This window comes from Prionailurus bengalensis, chromosome D1 (assembly GCF_016509475.1).
Source record: "Prionailurus bengalensis isolate Pbe53 chromosome D1, Fcat_Pben_1.1_paternal_pri, whole genome shotgun sequence".
NCBI classification, from domain to species: domain Eukaryota; kingdom Metazoa; phylum Chordata; class Mammalia; order Carnivora; family Felidae; genus Prionailurus; species Prionailurus bengalensis.
The window spans coordinates 64,505,788-64,523,431 of NC_057346.1; the positions used below are offsets into that span (position 1 = coordinate 64,505,788).

General features: G+C 38.6%; 1 protein-coding gene across 1 annotated transcript in view; it reads left to right on the forward strand.

Moving 5' to 3' along the window:
* NLRP14 (NLR family pyrin domain containing 14) overlaps positions 1-14,408 on the forward strand; it is a 39,137-nt gene extending 24,729 nt beyond the window's left edge. The window contains exons 8-11 of the mRNA XM_043580539.1: positions 563-733; positions 2,624-2,794; positions 12,409-12,579; positions 13,970-14,408. Of these exons, the coding sequence (XP_043436474.1) occupies positions 563-733; positions 2,624-2,794; positions 12,409-12,579; positions 13,970-14,105 (649 nt within the window). The 3' untranslated portion in view covers positions 14,106-14,408. The remainder of the gene's footprint in view (positions 1-562; positions 734-2,623; positions 2,795-12,408; positions 12,580-13,969) is intronic.
* The last annotated feature ends 3,236 nt before the right edge of the window (positions 14,409-17,644 follow it).

Genomic DNA, 17,644 nt, shown 5'->3' on the forward strand with positions numbered 1-17,644 from the left:
TCCCTACTGATTGGAAATGCCACTTTTATTATGTAAAAAAGTACTTTATTATGATTACTCCCCTTCTATTCCATATGCCTACTCCTCTCCGTGTAGCTGCTTTTGCAATTAGGTACTGTATTTATGCACAGTGTGAAGAGGTTAACATTTCATTTATAGTAAAGAAGAATTCTGGGGGCGTCTGGGTGGCTCAGTCAGTTGGGCATCTGAGTCGGTTTCAGCTCAGGTCATGATCTCACAGTTCATGAGGTTGAGCCCTGTATCAGGCTCTGCACTAACAGCATGGAGCCTGCTTGAGATTCTCTCTCTCTTTCAAAATAAATTTTAAAATCTAGCATTTGAAAAGAAAAATTCTGAAGAACATGGATATCTCAAGTGAATATTCTGAAGGATATTCTGAAGAATATCCCAAGTGAGACAGGCAAAGAGGTAATGAGGGAGAGGGTATTTGATCTGAGATGAGTGTTGGCAAGTAGGTGAGGGAGCACAGGATGAAACCTTTGCAAAATCTCTGGGCAGTAAAGCAGTGATTCCATGTGTCCTCATACTGTCCTTCCTATAGGCTGAGGCGTTGCCACTTCACCTCACTGAGCGGTCAACATCTCTCCTCTTCTCTCCTACGCAACAAGAGCCTGACACATCTGGATCTGGGGTCCAACTGGCTACAAGATGATGGAGTAAAGCTTCTGTGCGATGTCTTTCGGCATCCCAGCTGTAACCTTCAGGACCTGGGGTAGGTTTTCTGTGACCTGACCTTCCATGCTTTAACAGATGAGTAAAGAAGGGCTGAGCTGAGTATCTGTCAGAGAAAAGAATACACAGCTGATTCTCTCTCTCTCCTCCTGCTGGAGACAAGCTGAGGAAGTATGCTCATCAGATTTTCCTTAGTTACTACAGTAATTGTAATCAACCTGTTGTACCTCACTGAGTCTACTGTGTGTCCTCTGCTCTACATCCCTGAAGCAGAAACTGTGCTCCACTAGTTTTTCTTTCTTCAATTCATGTTTATAATTAGGTCAACTTTTAAACTGGGAAGGGAATTTTTAAAAATATCCAATAATCCAGTCATTCTGTTGTTGTTTATTTAAATGTTTTTATTTATTTTGAAAGCAAGAGAGTGAGAGCAGGGGAGGGGCGGGGGGGGTGAGGGTGAATCTCAAGCAGGCTCCACACTGTCAGCACAGAGCGCGACACGAGGCTCAATCCCATGACCCTAGGATCATGACCTGAGCTGAAATCAAGAGTCAGACACTCAACTGACTGAGCCACCCTGGTGCCCCATATCTCTGCCTTCTTTAGGAAAATATATATGATCTAATTCTCTGAAGTTTCCTTGACTATTATTCAACTAGAAGGCAAAATTTTACTTCATGGAAATTATGTTTAAACCCAATACCTTTTATTTCAGCCACAATTTCTATAATTTCTAAGTGACCTACATACACAAGATGTTTGGTTAGTCCACTTTCTCTCCTTAGTTTTGCTATAAACAGACAAATTTGTGCTTTCGTAGCTACCTTCATAGCTTCCTTCTATGCAAGCCATGCCAGTTCTGTCCACCAAAATTTACAACAAATATAAAATACATTCTGAGGGCATTAAAGATTATTACTAAGGTGATGCTCTTGCCTCTGGTAATTTACAAAATGTTGATGGCAGGGAAATGAATATACAGCCAATCATAATATATCCCATTTGTCATAAAGATATGACAGGGATGCCTGAGTGGCTCAGTCATTTAAGCATCTTCACTCTTGATCTTTGCTCAGGTCATGATCTCATGGTTCATGAGTTCAAGCCCTGTGTCAGGCTACACACGGTCAGTGCAGAGCCTGCTTGGGATTCTCTCTCTCTCCCTCTCTCTGTCCTTCCTCTGCTAGCTTGCTCTCTCTCTCAAAATAAATACATTGAAAAAAAAAATGACAAAAGTCCCAAGGAGCAAGGAGTGGGACTGAGGGTATTGAGTTACCTTAGCCTTGAAAGACAAAGAGGATTTTGTTGTGTGCAGATATCCTTGGCAGAAGGTAGGAAGAGCGAAAAGAAGGGGAATGAAGATAGGTGTGGTAAATTTGGAAAAAAACAAAATAAAAAACAGAAACACAGAGGTGTATGGTTGGCAAATAGGTTAGGGACAAAGTATGGAAAGAGAACGTTTGAGGCCAGGTTGTGAATGCTCTTGAATGCCCTACGAAAGACTGAAAGACATATCTTTTTATATGTAGGCTGCTTCCTCTTGGAAGGTAACACCTTAACATTTTTTTTAAAGTATTTTTATTTCAAAATTCTATTGGAAACTGAAAGCACAGAAATCTTTGGGTTCCTTGGGTAAACTTATATCCATTTTTTAGTATTGATAGAAATGTGTTTATACCCTTGATTTGGGAAGCTTGGTGGATAACAGCCTGTTTGTGGGAGAAAGCAGTTTTACCCAATGGTTTTTTTTTTCTCATTAAGAAGAAACCGCGTTGGTTTCTACTGATAATGTTAGACATTCCTATGTGCGTCTTGTATTGTGGATAGAAAAGAGTCAGGAAAAGGGTTTAGATACCTGGGCTTCTCTCTAGAAATAAACTAATTAAGCCTCACAACTGAAGGTCTCACTTGTCTCTTATATTTCTTGCAGATTGATGGGCTGTGCACTCACTAGTATGTGTTGTCTGGATTTGGCTTCTGCTATTCTGAACAACCCACACCTGCAGAGCCTGGACCTTGGGAACAATGACCTGCAGGATGATGGAGTCAAAATTCTGTACGAAGCTTTGAGACATCCAAACTGCAATATTCAGAGGCTTGGGTGAGTTCAGTTTTCCATCAGGAAAGTGATACCTATTTGGTAGCTAATGTGGCCAGAAGAAATTTAGTACATGAGAGAGGATGGAAAGTAAATGGGGCTCGAAGGTAAGTTACTCTCAGAAATGAGAATCTGAATTTCAGATATATGCATCAGTGTGTATTATGTGTTGTTAGTATTAAAGCTATAGTTCACGTTTCTTTCTGTTCCCTTTAGTGCCTTAGATGGGGTATGTATGAAGTAAAAGGTCCTTGCTTTAATGTCTTTCATGTTCTGTCATCCTTCAGATATTCTGTCTTTGAATTAATTTTTCTTATTAAATTGAAGATTTTGCTAATTGTCTTCTCTCAAAAAATGCTATCTAGGCTCTTAAGGAGCCTGCAATCTAATAAGGTCTTATTCTGTGTTCTGAGTACTTTTTATGTTTAATCATGTATTGTTTAGGTGTTTATTTTCTTTTTGAATCTTGAACTGATATTGACTAGTACATTCTTACATAGCATGAATTATTGACCTTTGGGTCAAGAATTTTGCTCTATGTGTGGGAAACCCAAATACTATGATATGTTTCCCTGACTCTTCCAAGAAAGTGCTATTTTACCTATGTTTCCGTGAACTATTCATATATTTTTATGACAACAATGATGATGTTGTAATGATTGGATCTGAAATTTAATTTTATTCTGCTTATAACCTAATAAGTTAGCCTATCACTGTTTCATGGATGCTGGCAGGAAACCCAGAGTCCCATTGGAGACAGAGGACTTTATTACTCCTAGCATAGCAGCATATGCACTAGTGTATGTGTGTCAGTTTTCTTTGTCCCCCAAGTCCCACAGGGTGGATATGGATAGCCCAGATGGACACCTGCACATGGAGTGGGTTGCATCCCATGGAGCTTGGGGGACTCACCACTTTATAGCAAGCATGAAGCAAGCCTGCTCTTTGCCCCAGAGGAAGACATCCCTCAAGACTGCTCACTGCACACACCCCCTAGGAAGTGGCCATGTAGAGTTGTCAGGGTCTTAAATTTTTGTCAATAAATAGGAGAGCAAAAGACCCACAGAAGAATGTCTCCCAGAAATATCTGCCCCCTTTTTCTGCACAATACAGTCTTGGTTAATTTTCACATGGATATGCCACGCTCACTAATCTCACCAACAGAGGCTGAGGCCAAATCTGCTCAATTTGTCTCCTACGCCATTTAATTAAGGCCACCATAATTAGGACTCCAAGCATGGGAGGAGGTCAGATTGCAGTATTGATTTCAACTATGTCCTCAGCATCCTGGACCAGCCAACTGAATGAGACCAAGGGAGGACCAAAAAGTCTTGTTATTCATTATAACTCGTGAAAGGGAGTTTAGGTTGACCTGCTGATCTTGGTATCATTGGCAAAAAATATAGGGAACAAAATCTGGGCAAAAGTAGTCCCATACCCAATAAAGAGATATTCAGTGGTCCACACCTCCACACATAAAAAACATATAACCTGAAGGAACACAATTCACTTCAATGTGGGATGTTTTCTATTGATCTGGGTCACCATTACAGTGGTTTGGTTATGTGTCACTGAATAGTTACAGTGTTAGACATAAATCGTATAACTCAAGGCTGCACTGGCATCAAGAGAAGCTTATGAATTTGTAACAGACTGAAACAAGGTTTGTACCGGTTGTGTTTGTACACCCGTGACAGAGGTCCAGATCTGGGGGGCTGCCACTGATGACATCAGGTGCAGCAGAACAGTTAGGACCTGCCGTATCCACGTGGAATTTTCTGTTTCCACGCCATGTGGACAGACTGGGCAGTGGGTCACTTTGCCAGCCATAGCTGCTACTTCAGCAGACCACATAATTTTTCCAGGTAGCTGTGTTGGGTATAGGGAAGGAAAAGAAATAATGAATTGTTCTTCCCACTCCCAGCACCTCACAGGTTCTGAGATGTTACTTCCCCAGGTATTGGTGTGGCTGTTCTTCCCCACAGTCCTGAAATCATTGTGTCCCATCTTAGTGCCTGTAACTTTGCCTTTTCTCCAATCATCCCCTGCTCGTACCCAGGCTTTCAGTCCAGAGGGATCTGGCAGGAGAAAAATAAAGCATTTTTTATAATATTTCTATAAACCCATTCTGTTCTACATCTTTGCTTGTAGGGGGACTTCTCAAGCAGTATACTCAACCAAACGGTCATTATCCTCATGATCCAAAGGTGACTCCAGGTGTCTGTAGCCAAATTAAGTTTGAACCCCACAGGTCCTTTGTGGCTGGCCTGTCACCTGGAGGGTACACCAGTTAAGCTGGCCTGGAGTTGCTGTTATGGAAAGAAAAGTGTCATGCCCAGGAATAATCAAGATGGAATCCTGAAATTTCAAAGGTTTTATATGACTTTCTGTCCCTTTCAACGTAATCATTACTCAGGAAGTGGCCAGACAGAGATGAACCATTTCAGGGGATAGCCATATTTAGTGACCAAATGCCCCACTATACTATGTTGACCAGGAGGTGGTGAGGGAGGTAGGGTCACAGATCTTTGTAATTTCGAAAGATCATTCCAGAGCTCAGTAATACCAGATGCCTGTGGATGGTAGGGACCATGGAATGTTCATTGAATACCTTGACTATTGGCTCATTGTTTCTTCAAAAGGAGAGATCTAAGTACTATTATCCTTGACTTTTTGTATATCTGGAAATGTCTCAGTTTTCTATGACGTTGAGTGGCAGCTTGGTTGTGTTCATATTTTGGTCATCCTTTGAGAGTTTTACAGAAAGTCCACTGCCTGCTAGCATTGAGTCTAGTTAGAAAAAAGTCTGAAGCCAACTGATTCTTCCCTTTTAGTGTCCTTACTGGTTAAACATACTTTTGTTTTTCCTCCCTTGAATGTCCGTAGAATTGCTCTTTAGGAACAATAATTTGTCTTGTGTAGAATTTTCCTCATTAATATTTTCCTGGGGAAATGGTCTGCCATTTCAACATGTCGATTGTATTTTTTATAGGGTTTCCTGTGTTTTAATTTCTGCTTATCTAATTTGTTTTCAGGGTCACTAATTACACTTATGTTGGATCTCTTTTGTCTGTCTTTATAATTTTTTTCTAATCTTTTAAAACTCATTTTCCTTTCACTTTTCTCTAACCCATAATTTTAAGTTCATTTTCAGCAGTGATGACCCCATTTCTGCTTCTTCCAATGTCATCTACAGTCCATAATTTTTATTTTTCTCTTCTGATATTTTAAAGATCTGCCTGTATTCATAGGTTTTGTTTCTTAAATTTCACATATGAGTGAAATCATATGGTATCTGTCTTTCTCTGACTGACTTATTTTGTTGGCATATTCTGTAGCTCCATCCACGTTGTTGCAAATGGCAAGATTTCATTCTTTTTTATGGCTGAGTAATATTCCATTGTGTGTTTACACCACATCTTCTTTATCCACTCATCAGTCAGTGGACATCTGGGCTCTTTCCATACTTTGGCTATTGTAGATAATGCTGCTATAAACATCAGGGTGCATATATTTCTTTGAATCCGTATATTTGTGTCCTTTGAGTAAATACCTAGTACGTAGTAAAATTGCTGGATCATTGGAAAAGAAAAACCATAAAACAGATTCTTAACTATAGAAAAAAAACTGGGGGTTGCTGGAGGGGAGGTAGGTGGGGGGTGTAGATTAAATGGGTAATGGTATTAAGGAGGACACTTGTGATGAGCACTGGGTGTTGTATGTAAGTGATGAATCGCTAAATTCTACACCTGAAACAAATATTACACTGTATGTTAACTAACTGGAATTTGAATAAAAACTTGGGGGAAGAAAAGGAATGTTTATACACAGAAAAAAAAAGATCTACCAAGTCATATTTTAAACATTTTCACTATGAAATATAAAATACATAGAAATAAGTGAATAAAACTATTTAAAAGTTAGGGATTGCCTGGGTAGCTCAGTTGGTTAAGCATCAACTTGATATCAACTTTCATGGTTTCATGAATTCAAGCCCCACATCAGGCTTTGTGCTGACAGCACTGAGCATGCTTGAGATTCTTCCTCTCTCTCTGCCCCTCCCCTGCATTTATTTATTTTTTTTACTTAATTTGTTATTTATTTTTGAGAAAATAAGTTAAAAAATAAATGCATCAATGAATGAATGAATAAATACATACATACATACATACATACATACATACATACATACATACATACATAAATAAATGTCAAACGTGTGTAATCTCACCCGGGTCAGAAATTGAATTTTCCCAGGAAATTAAATTCCCCTACTCCTCCTTTATAAATCTCTTCCCTCCTACCTAAGAAGTAAAACTATTATCCTGAATTTTGTGGTCATCATTTATTTATCTGTAGAGTGTGAGTGTATATAGTCCTAAGCAATGTATTGTTAAATTTTGCTAGGTTTTGAACCTTATATATAATCATACTCAGTATATTCTTTTGTATTAGGATTTTTTTTTTGCTCATTGTTAGGAATTTGTCATCCAGTCATTTCATGTAGTTGTAGTTAGTTCATTTTTACCACAGTAAAGTATTCTAGTGAATGACGATATCACAAACTATGTAACCATTCTATAGTAGATGGACGTTTTTCATTTATTTTATGACTAATGCTGCTGATGAATATTTTACTACATGAATTGAGGCACATACATATATATTTAGGAAAAATAGCTATTTATTACATCATTGGGAATGGGTCTTCAAATTTATTAGATACTGTCAAAAAGATTGTTCTGGGGTGCCTGGGTGGCTCAGTCAGTTAAGCGTCTGACTCTGAGTTTTGGTTCAGGTCATGATCTCGCATTTCATGAGTTTGAGCTCTGCATTGGGCTCTGCACTGCCAATGCAGAGCCTGCCTGGGATTCTCTTCCTCTCCCTTTGCCCTTCCCCAGCTCTCTCTCTCTCTCTCTCTCAAAATAAATAAATAAACTTAAAAAAAAAAGATTGTACTAATTGATTCTGCCCCTAGTAGTGTGTGATAGTTCCTGTTCTCTATTCTTGCCAATTTTTTCTGACTTAATTTTTAAAGTGTTAGTGAATCAGGTGTGTGTTTTGGCATCTCTTTGTGGTTTTAATTTAGAATTGTCTGGTTAAAGAGAGGTTCAACACCTCTTGAGATGCTTAATAGCCATTTGGATTTCCTATTTTGTAAAGTTGCTTTTTCAATTATTTTGTTCATTTTTCCATTGGGTGAGCCATTTTCCCCTTTTTGATATGTAGGGTTTTATTTTTTTCCTCCAATATATTCTGGTTACGAGCCATTGTGACTTAGATACGTGACAATAACTTGGGCTTTTCTTTTCACTCTTTATGGTGTCTTTTATAGAACCAAAGAACTTAATTGTAACGTCAGATTATTCCTTTATTAGTCCTTTTTGTAATTGGTTAGGAAAATTTTTCCCAACTCTGGGATTATGAAGACATTCTACTATTATTTTCTAAATGTAAAAGGCAGCTTATGAAGCATTTGAAACTTTAATTTAAAAATATGGTTAGTAGGGAGCCTGGGTGGCTCAGTTGAGCATCTGATGCTTGATTTTGGCTCAGGTCATAATCTCATGGTGGTGAGACTGAGCTCTGTGCTGGGAGTAGAACCTGCTTGAGATATTCTCTGTCTCTCTCTCTCTCTCTCTCTCTGTCCTCCCATTGGACCCTCCCCAAATTGTGTGCATGCACGTTCTCTCTACCCCCCACCCCCAAAAATATATGGTTTGAGGTCAATCCAATTTAATATATTTCCTATGTGGATACTCCTCCTTTCCAGCAAAACTTATTGACTGTTTTTCTTTCCCCACTGTCTGGCAGGGCCATCTTTGTTATAAATCAAGTCTTCATTGGTGCATGGGTCTATTACTGGGTTCTTCCTTTGCGTTTCCAAACAAAATTTTAAATATCAGCTTATCAAGTTAACACACAGGCATGTGCATCTCCCTATATTCCCATGCCTACCCATATGTTGGCATTTTGATTAGAATTGCATTGAATCTATCAATTATGATAGATCTCCTTAGCTTAGCTCTATCAATAAAGCTTAGTAATTTTTCCTGTGGTAGCCCTTTATTTTGCTGTTTGACTTTATTCCTAAGTACTTGGTATATTGCAATACTATTGTCAATGGGTATTCTTGTTATTTTTCATTTTGTTTATTCCTTATACATAGAAACACAGTTGGGTTTTGTGTGTTAACTTCATACCCAGTAGCTTGGCGCATCCTCTGGTTGATTAGAATTGCTTTATCACTTGGATTTTCTAGGTACACAGTCCTCTGTCTTGGGAATGATAGTTGTCTTTTCCTTTTCTGTTTCTTTTTTCTTTTTATTGCCTTAGTAACTTATAAGATGTGCGATAGAATGTTAATATGCCTTGAGATAGTGGGTTTCCCTATGTTATTTTCATTGTCAAAAGCAAAATTTCAGTGTTTGTCTCATTTATTAATTTAAAAGGTTCCTATCTTTAGTTTGCTAAGAATTTTTCTTCTTTTTAGATTATGAGTATATGTTGAACTTCTATGAAATGTGCCGAATGTGGTCAATAACATGGATTTTATTATATATATTATATCTATTATTATAATAACCTTACTTTTTTGGGCTCAAAACCAACTTGGTCATGATATGTCTTATATACATTGTGCACTTTATTTTGTTGATATGTAAATATTTTAATCTTTGTTTATAATGGAGATTAGGTTATAATTTTCTTGTATAATCCCTATTAAGTTTTGGCATCCACATTACAGTATTTTAATAAAATGAGTTCAGGAGTGATCCTTCTTTGTTTCCTGGGAAGATTTGTGTAAGATTAGAATTATTTCTTCCTTGAACTTTGTAGAAATTTCTGGTGAAGCTGTATGATCTGGAATTTGCTTTGTGTGAAGATTTGACTTCTGATTCATTTTTAAGATAATTATACATTTATGTATGTTTTATTGAGTAATTTTTGGTAAGATTACTCCTATGATTTTATCCATTTCATCTAAATTTTAAAATTTATTGGCAAGTGTCTAATTTATTATCTGCTCAGCTTCTAATCATCTCCAGTGATTTAGACATCTGTTAATGTCTCCTTTCTTTTCCTGATATTGGCAATTTGAGCTTTTTCTCATTTTACTTTTTAAAGAACACAACATTGATCTAATTTTTTATCTTCTACTTTTGTTGAGTTGATTTGATTGTTCTTAATTTTTTTCTTTTTTTAAGTTTGTTCATTTATTTTTGTGAGAGCATGCAAGCAGGGGAGGTGCTGAGAGAGAGGGAGAGAGAGAGAATCTCAGGCAGGCTCCGTGCTGCTAGCACAAAGCCCAGTGCTGGGCTCGGACTCATGAAACCATGAGGTCATGACCTGAGCTGAAACCAAGAGTTGGACACTTAACCAACTGAGCCACCCAAGTGCCCCCTTGTCTTCTTTTTAATACCATTCTTAAATACTTGAGTTGAATGTGTAGCTCATAAATATTTCCTCCTTTTCCAACACTTAATTTTTCCTTGAAATCATTGCATTAACTTCATTCTATAATATTATATGCAGCATTTGTTATTTTTGAGTCTAAAATAAATTTAAGTTCCTTATGCTTTTTTCTTCATGGATTATTTTAAAATGTATTCCTTAATTTTCTTTTTTTTTTTTATTTTGAGAGAGACAGAGTGAGTGGGGAAGGGGCAGAGAGAGAGGGAGAGAGAAAATCCCAAGCAGGTTCTGTACTGCCAGCACAAAGCCCAACATGGGGCTAGAACTCATGAAACCATGAGCTCATGACCTGAGCCAAAACCAAGAGTTGGATGCTTAACCAACTTAGCCACCCAGGCACCCCAGTATTTCTTAATTTTCAAACATATAAGAGGAGTTTCTTATCTTTTTATATTTAATCTCTAGCATTGTGGTCTGAGAACATACTGTGTGTGATTGCATTTCTTTGAAATTTGTTGACATTTGCCCTAGTATATAGTCAGTTTTTATATGTCTACCATGGTGTGCTTAACAAGATGAAGAATTGTTGGCTGCAGTATTGTATATGACTTTCATTAAGATCATTAATTCTGTTATTCAAATCATCTATATTTTTAGTGACTTTTTTCCAGATACTTCAATCACTTGCTGTGAAAAGTATGTTAAAATCTCCATTATAATTGTAGATTTGTGTCTTTCACTTTGTAGTTCTGTTAGTTTTCTCTATATATATTTTTAAGATTTAAAAATTTTTTTCTTTAGAGAGAGTGTGTGAGTGGGGGAGAGAAGCAGAGGGAGGGCGGGAGGGAGAGAGGGAGAGGGAGAGGGAGAGGGAGAGAGAGAGAGAGAGAGAGAGAGAGAGAGAGAATCTTAAGGAGGTTCCATGCTCAGCACGGAGCCTGATGCAGGGCTCAGTCCCATGACCCTGAGATCATGACCTGAGCCGAAATCAAGAGTCAGATGCTCAACCAACTGAGCCACCCAGGCACCCCTCTAGATTTTGAGACTATTATTAAGGACTAAAAACAGGATGATTGTTTCCTGATAAATTCTTGATAACCTTTGTCTCCTAGTGTTTTTACCCTACAGTGTATTTTGTATTATGTTTTTTACCATGTGTCATAAATAATGGGACTGTTGCTCCACCACATTAATGCCAGTTTCATGTGGGCAGTAACTTAAAATTGTTTTAAGTTTGTTTATTTTGAGAGATAGAGTACAAGTTGGGGAGGGAAAAAAGGAGGGGAAGAGAGAGAATCCCAAGCAGGCTCTGTATCCAGTGCTGAGTGCAACCCGGGGCTCAGTCTCCTGACTGTGAGATCATGACTTGAACTGAAATCAAGAGTTGGACACTTAACCAACTGAGCCACCTAGGTGCCCCTAAATGTTTCTATATACTCAGCACCTATGTAGGCACTCAATGGTGGAATGGCTAGGTAAACATAGGTGAAAATTACAGTTGGTTGGGGGCATCATCAGGTGTAGAAAGTTAAGTTTAACATACTACTTCAGTTCATGGTATGAGGGCCCTTGGTTTATGCAAGGGCCCTCTACTGACTATTGGTTGGTTAGTTGGTTAATTTATCTTGTAATCATTTTTCCCCTGTATAGGCAGCTGGCCTAGTGTGTTTGAAATATGCCATGGAGTTGTGAGTATCCTTGTAAAAGATGTAATGTTGACTTTTGGTGTATGCACTTTTATTTGCATAAAGGCATGGTGTTAGAGACCTTATTATATACCTTGCTTTTAAAATAGTCAATACCATATTTCAAAAGTTTACTTATGTGTCTATATTTTTAATGATGATCAAAGATTCAACTGCTTTGGCTTTCCTTGGTGTGCTTACCTGTTTTGTTTATTCCCTGGACTATAATTTTGAACTTGTAATTTATGATTTAGGAAGAGATAAATTCAGTCAATAAATATCTAGTAATGATGATTATTATAAGTACTTACATTCTTTGAATCTTCCCTAATTGTGCTTGCCTTTTTGTTTGTTTTTTGTTTCTTGTTTTTTTTGTTTGTTTGTTTTTGTTTTTTTTTGTTTTTTTTTTTTTAAGCTCCTGGAGCCCTCCTGCACTTTCAGCTCACAGATCTCTTACATGCTTGCTCTCTGTCCAGGGGTTAAATGAATTTTAGCATTAGTCTCTCTTCCCTGCAGGTTGGAATATTGTGGTTTGACCTCCCTGTGTTGTCAGGATCTCTCCTCTACTCTTAGAAGGAACCAAAACCTGATAAAAATAAACCTGACACAGAACACTTTAGGGTATGAAGGAATTATGAAGTTATGTGAAGTCCTGAGATCTCCTGAATGTAAACTGAAAGTTCTGGGGTAAGTCTTTGTTGGCTTCTCCGGGCGTAAGTTTACTGGAACAAGGGATTTGGGAAGCTACTTGTTCACTGCAGGCCTAAGAATCAACCTGATTGTGGATCTGTGCATATTCTTGAGGCCCTTCTTTTCTTCCCGTAGGACACTGAATTTTAAGAGACATACTGTAGCATACTGGTTAACAGCTGAGAACTCTAAAGCCAGACTACCTGAGTTTGAAATATAGCCCTGGAACTTACTAGATATTTGAACTTGCACTAGTCTCCAGTCTCTGTGTTTTGATTTCTTTGTCTATAAATGGGTGAAATGATATGTACTCATGGTTTATTATGAGGACTGATCGACTGAGTCAGTATAGGCAGTACAGGTGTCCCTCTGCTATCTGAAGGTAGAGTGTTCCCGTGAAAGCTTTCTTAAGCCAAAATGATATAAAGCAAAGAAGCAATTACCATGATTTATATGGAAAAAATTTTGAGCATTCCTGGGCCCTCAAAAACATCCTCTCTTTTAGGCTTTTCTGATATCTTAGGACACATCTTGTTAACACATGCACAAAATAAATGGGTACGAGGCCCAGATGCTCATAGACACAGTTCAGAGCTGTAGCAGCTGGGTGCTGAGGTGCAGCGCAGGCCCTGTGGAAGGAGCTGGGCAGGGCTGCTCTTGCTTCCTGGGTTCATGCTGCCTCCATAATGGCTCACTGCATCCCAAATGCTGAACACTGGTTTTGCTTTTTAACTTTTTTGTGTGGTAAAAGCAAAATCTTTGGACTTCTTTCAGTTATCAAAAACATGTACTGGGGCGCCTGGGTGGCTCAGTCGGTTAAGCGGCCGACTTCGGCTCAGGTCATGATCTCACGGTCAGTGAGTTCGGGCCCTGCGTCGGGCTCTGTGCTGACAGCTCAGAGCCTGGAGCCTGTTTCAGATTCTGTGTCTCCCTCTCTCTGACCCTCCCCCGTTCATACTCTGTCTCTCTCTGTCTCAAAAATAAATAAACGTTAAAAAAAAAACAAAACACGTACTAATGTCGGTCTCTCAAAAAGGTGAAGTGGTACAGCCATGACCTTTGGAAAAGCAAAGGATACCTGTACTTAGAACTGTGCCTAGCATATAACACCTAACCGTTTTCTATGTTAGCGGTTGTCATCATTAGAAGTAGTATTTTGCTTGAGTAGAAAAAAGCTCTTGGAGGATCCTCTTCAATTTTAATCTTTTTTTATTTCTACTCTGTGTTCCATTTTCCTTCCTCTGCCACACTCCCTGAGTCTATACCTCACATTCCCCTTGCCCCACTCCCCAGCCATGTTCACTTGTCTCTAACAGTTATTCTCTGAGAAATGAATTCTTCAGTGGGAAAACTGAGTGTGAAAAGAGGTGTTCCCTTATTTTCTCAGGGTGTGCAAAGAGGCGTTTGATGAGGAAGCCCAGAAACTGCTGGAAGCTGTGCGAGTTAGCAATCCACAGCTCATCATTGAGCGGGATTGTAATGATCACAGTGATGAAGATGTTTCCTGGTGGCGGTGTCCCTGATTTGAAGAACCTGATGTACTTTTCAAAAGTAAAATGCCTCAGTGTGATGAGGGAATCTTAGCTTTAGATGCTTTATGCCCAGACGTACTGTGTTTGATGTCTGTTAGATGTAGGTGAGTCACTTCTCTGTGAAAGCTCTGTTCTACTTCACATGGGGGTTGAGAAGCTAAAATAAAACGAAAAACCTAAACCTCGGTGAAAGGTATGACATGTTTTTAATTGAATGCAGAGCTCAAGAATTCTGATGTGAGAAGCCTAGAAATGAAAGTGGAGGACGAGCCTAGAGAAGATTATGTTAGAGCACCTGTTTCCCTTTCTCTCCCTCCCACAGATGGCTTACTTCACAGCCTCACCATCTCCGGCTTGCTTTACTGAATGCTTCTCCATGCATGTTCTTGGGACAACTGGCGTCTAAATCACTTGGGTGTTTCTTAAAATGCGGTTTCCTAGAGCCCATATCGGACTTACTGAATCAGAATTATCTAAAGGTCCTAGGAACTGGTATTTTAACTAATTTCCCAGGCAACTTTTAGGTATGTTACTATGTGAGAATTGATGGTCTCAGTCAAAATGGGAGTCCACTTCCTCCATGAACATTTTCTGCAGCCTGTTGTAAAGATGTAAATAGATCTAAGATTATTGGGATTAGAGCTAAAAACATGTTCCTCCATTTGACAGAAATCCAACACAGTAACATTTTCTGTGAAAGACTTTTAATTATCTAGTGCTATGTGAAAAATCATCCCTAAATTTATTGGCTTAAAGGAGTGACTACTATGTTCTGTCTCATGACTTGGTAGATTAGAATTCAGAAAGGGCTCAGCTAAGCATTTTTTATGCTCCACACATCACTTGGAGTCCCTTGGTGGTATTCAGCTGGTAGCCAGGTTGTACTGGGGGCTCCAAGGTGACTTCACTCACATGCCTGGTGCCTGGGCAAGGATGGCTGGAAGGTTAGGTTTGACTGGGCACCTCTTCTCTCTAGTCTTAAGGACTTTCCACATGATCTTTCCAGCAGGGAAGATGGAGTTCTCTCATGGGGCTTTAGGGCTTGAAGGGCCAAGTGGAAGCTGCCTGTTTTCTTGAAAGTTAGGCCCAGCACTGACATGAAGTCACTTCTGTCATACTCCATTGGTTGGAACAGTCCAGGCCAGCCCAGATGCAAGGGTAGTCACTTCTTGATGGGCATAGTGTCAGAGAATTTGTGGCCTTCCTTAGTCTACCACAGACTATCAATTTTTTTCTCCCTGTCTATAGGAGATAAGAAAGCCTTTTAGGTGGTACAATAGCCCCTTGAGTCAATGTGGCAGAGCTGGAGGTAAGAGTGAACCATGGCAGTTAGAAGGGGGCAAGTGGCAGCCATGGGAAAATTCGCAGGTAGTGTTACTGGGGCTGGTATGTACACCTATGATGCCTAGAGGGAGGTCACTGCTGAGGCTGATTCTCAGTGTTGACAGTCATGCTGGCTAGAGAGAGCTCGCCTGGGGCCATCATAACAAACAAAAGAAAGTCTGCAGTGAACAAGTGGCACTCCCATCACAAGGCAGTCTTGGGTTGCAGTGAGCATCTTATCCTTCGTAGAAAATAAGATTTCCAAGCTTCCCAAGTAAAACTCTAACAAAGGAGTTAATAAATGCTTCTTATCAAGGTGATTTCTATCAAACTTTCAGGCAAAGGAAAATTCCTGTGTTTTTAAAACCATTTCAGAGCATCATTGAGGAGGGTAACTTTACCATTTTCTTTATTAAGCTACAAAACTTTGATAGCAGAGCCTGAAAAAAGATAACACCAGAAGGAAATTCACAGTTGGATGTTACTTATGAATATATATGCAAAGACTAAATATAAATATTTGAAAATTCCAAAATTCACCTTAAAGATACAGTGAATGGGGCTCCTGGCTGGCTCATTTGGTAGAGCATGTGACCCTTGATCTCCAGCTCATGAGTTTGAGCCCCACACTGGGTGTAGAGATTATTTAAAAGTAAAAGCTTTAAAAGTGTATATATATATATATATATATATATATATATATATATATATGTATATATATATATATATACACACACACACATATATACTTTAAAAGCATATATATATACTTTAAAAGTATATATATATGTGTGTATATATATATATACATATATATATATACCACGAATATTACGATTTACAACAGAAGTGCAAGAGAGGACAAATATTAGGAGGAATGTTATAATTTATGATATCAGTTGGTTGATGGAGAAAGACCAAATAATCACTTCAGTATATGTTGATAAGGCATTTAATAACATTCAGTCTTATGTTGTCAGGTACTTTCATAACATGATAAAGAATTTTTACCCTGAACTATAACCGTATATTAGAAGCACTGACATAACTAAATTTTGGAAACACAGCTTGTGTGTCACTGCTATCAGATAACCCATCAGTCAGGATTAGGGTGATGGGAGGCACTTACTGGAGGGTGGAGGGGACTAGGATGGGTGTAGTACAAGTGCAGGGTCAGACACAGTCTCTAAATTTTTGGTATTTGGTTATCATGGGTATTTTGTGTTAATTTTGATTTACAGAATATTCCACTAATTTTTTTTTTTTTTTGAGGGCTCAAGTGAGTGAGGGGCAGAGAGAGAGAGAAGTCGGGCTCACTTGGGGCTTGTGTTTTTACCCGAAGTGGGTTTGAGCTGACCTAAAACAGGGATGTGGGACTTGAACTCAAGAACTGTGAGACCATGACCTGAGCGAAAGTCAGATACTTAACAACTGAGTCACCCAGGCGCCTTTCCACTAAAATGTTTACCTTGATTGAATTTTTCCGTATCTCCTTAAATTTTGTGTATCACCCAAGTCACTGCCCTCATCCTAAGTCGAGCCCTGGAGAAGGAAGGGCTTGAAATTTCAAATAGTATAGTTAAGGAGTCAAAAAGGATAGTCCAAGAATCAAATAGGGTGACCAAAACAAACTTTAGCTTTGTTGGTTCTTTATTTTTTATACTTTAACATTTTTGTATTTTTATTTTTTTTAAGTTTATTTATTATGAGAAAACACATGCACACAAGCAGGGGAGGGGCAGAGAGGAGTTGGGATCCCAAGCAGGCTGCAAGCTGTTAGCACAGAGACTGACACAGGGCTCCACCTCATGAACTGTGAGATCATGGCCTGAGCCCAAATCAAGAGTCAGATGCTTAACCCACTGAGCTGCCTGGGTACCCATGTACATTTTGTATTTTATGTAGATTTATTTTGTAAATTTTTCTGTTAATTCTGTCAGAATGCTAACTTCTTAAGTTAGATTCTTACTGATTTCTAGCTTTTTTATTACAAGCATTAAGGCTGTAAATTTCCCTCAATTTATATTTTAGCTGAATTCCAATGCTTGAATATGGAGTATTTTCATTAGCATTCATGTCCAAATATTTTGACTTACACTGGAATATTTTTTTCTGTGACCCATATGTCATATAGTGTTACAGCAAGTACTCAGCACCCAGGAAGAGACAAGCAACAGGCACTCGGGGAATCAGAAAAGACTATTTAT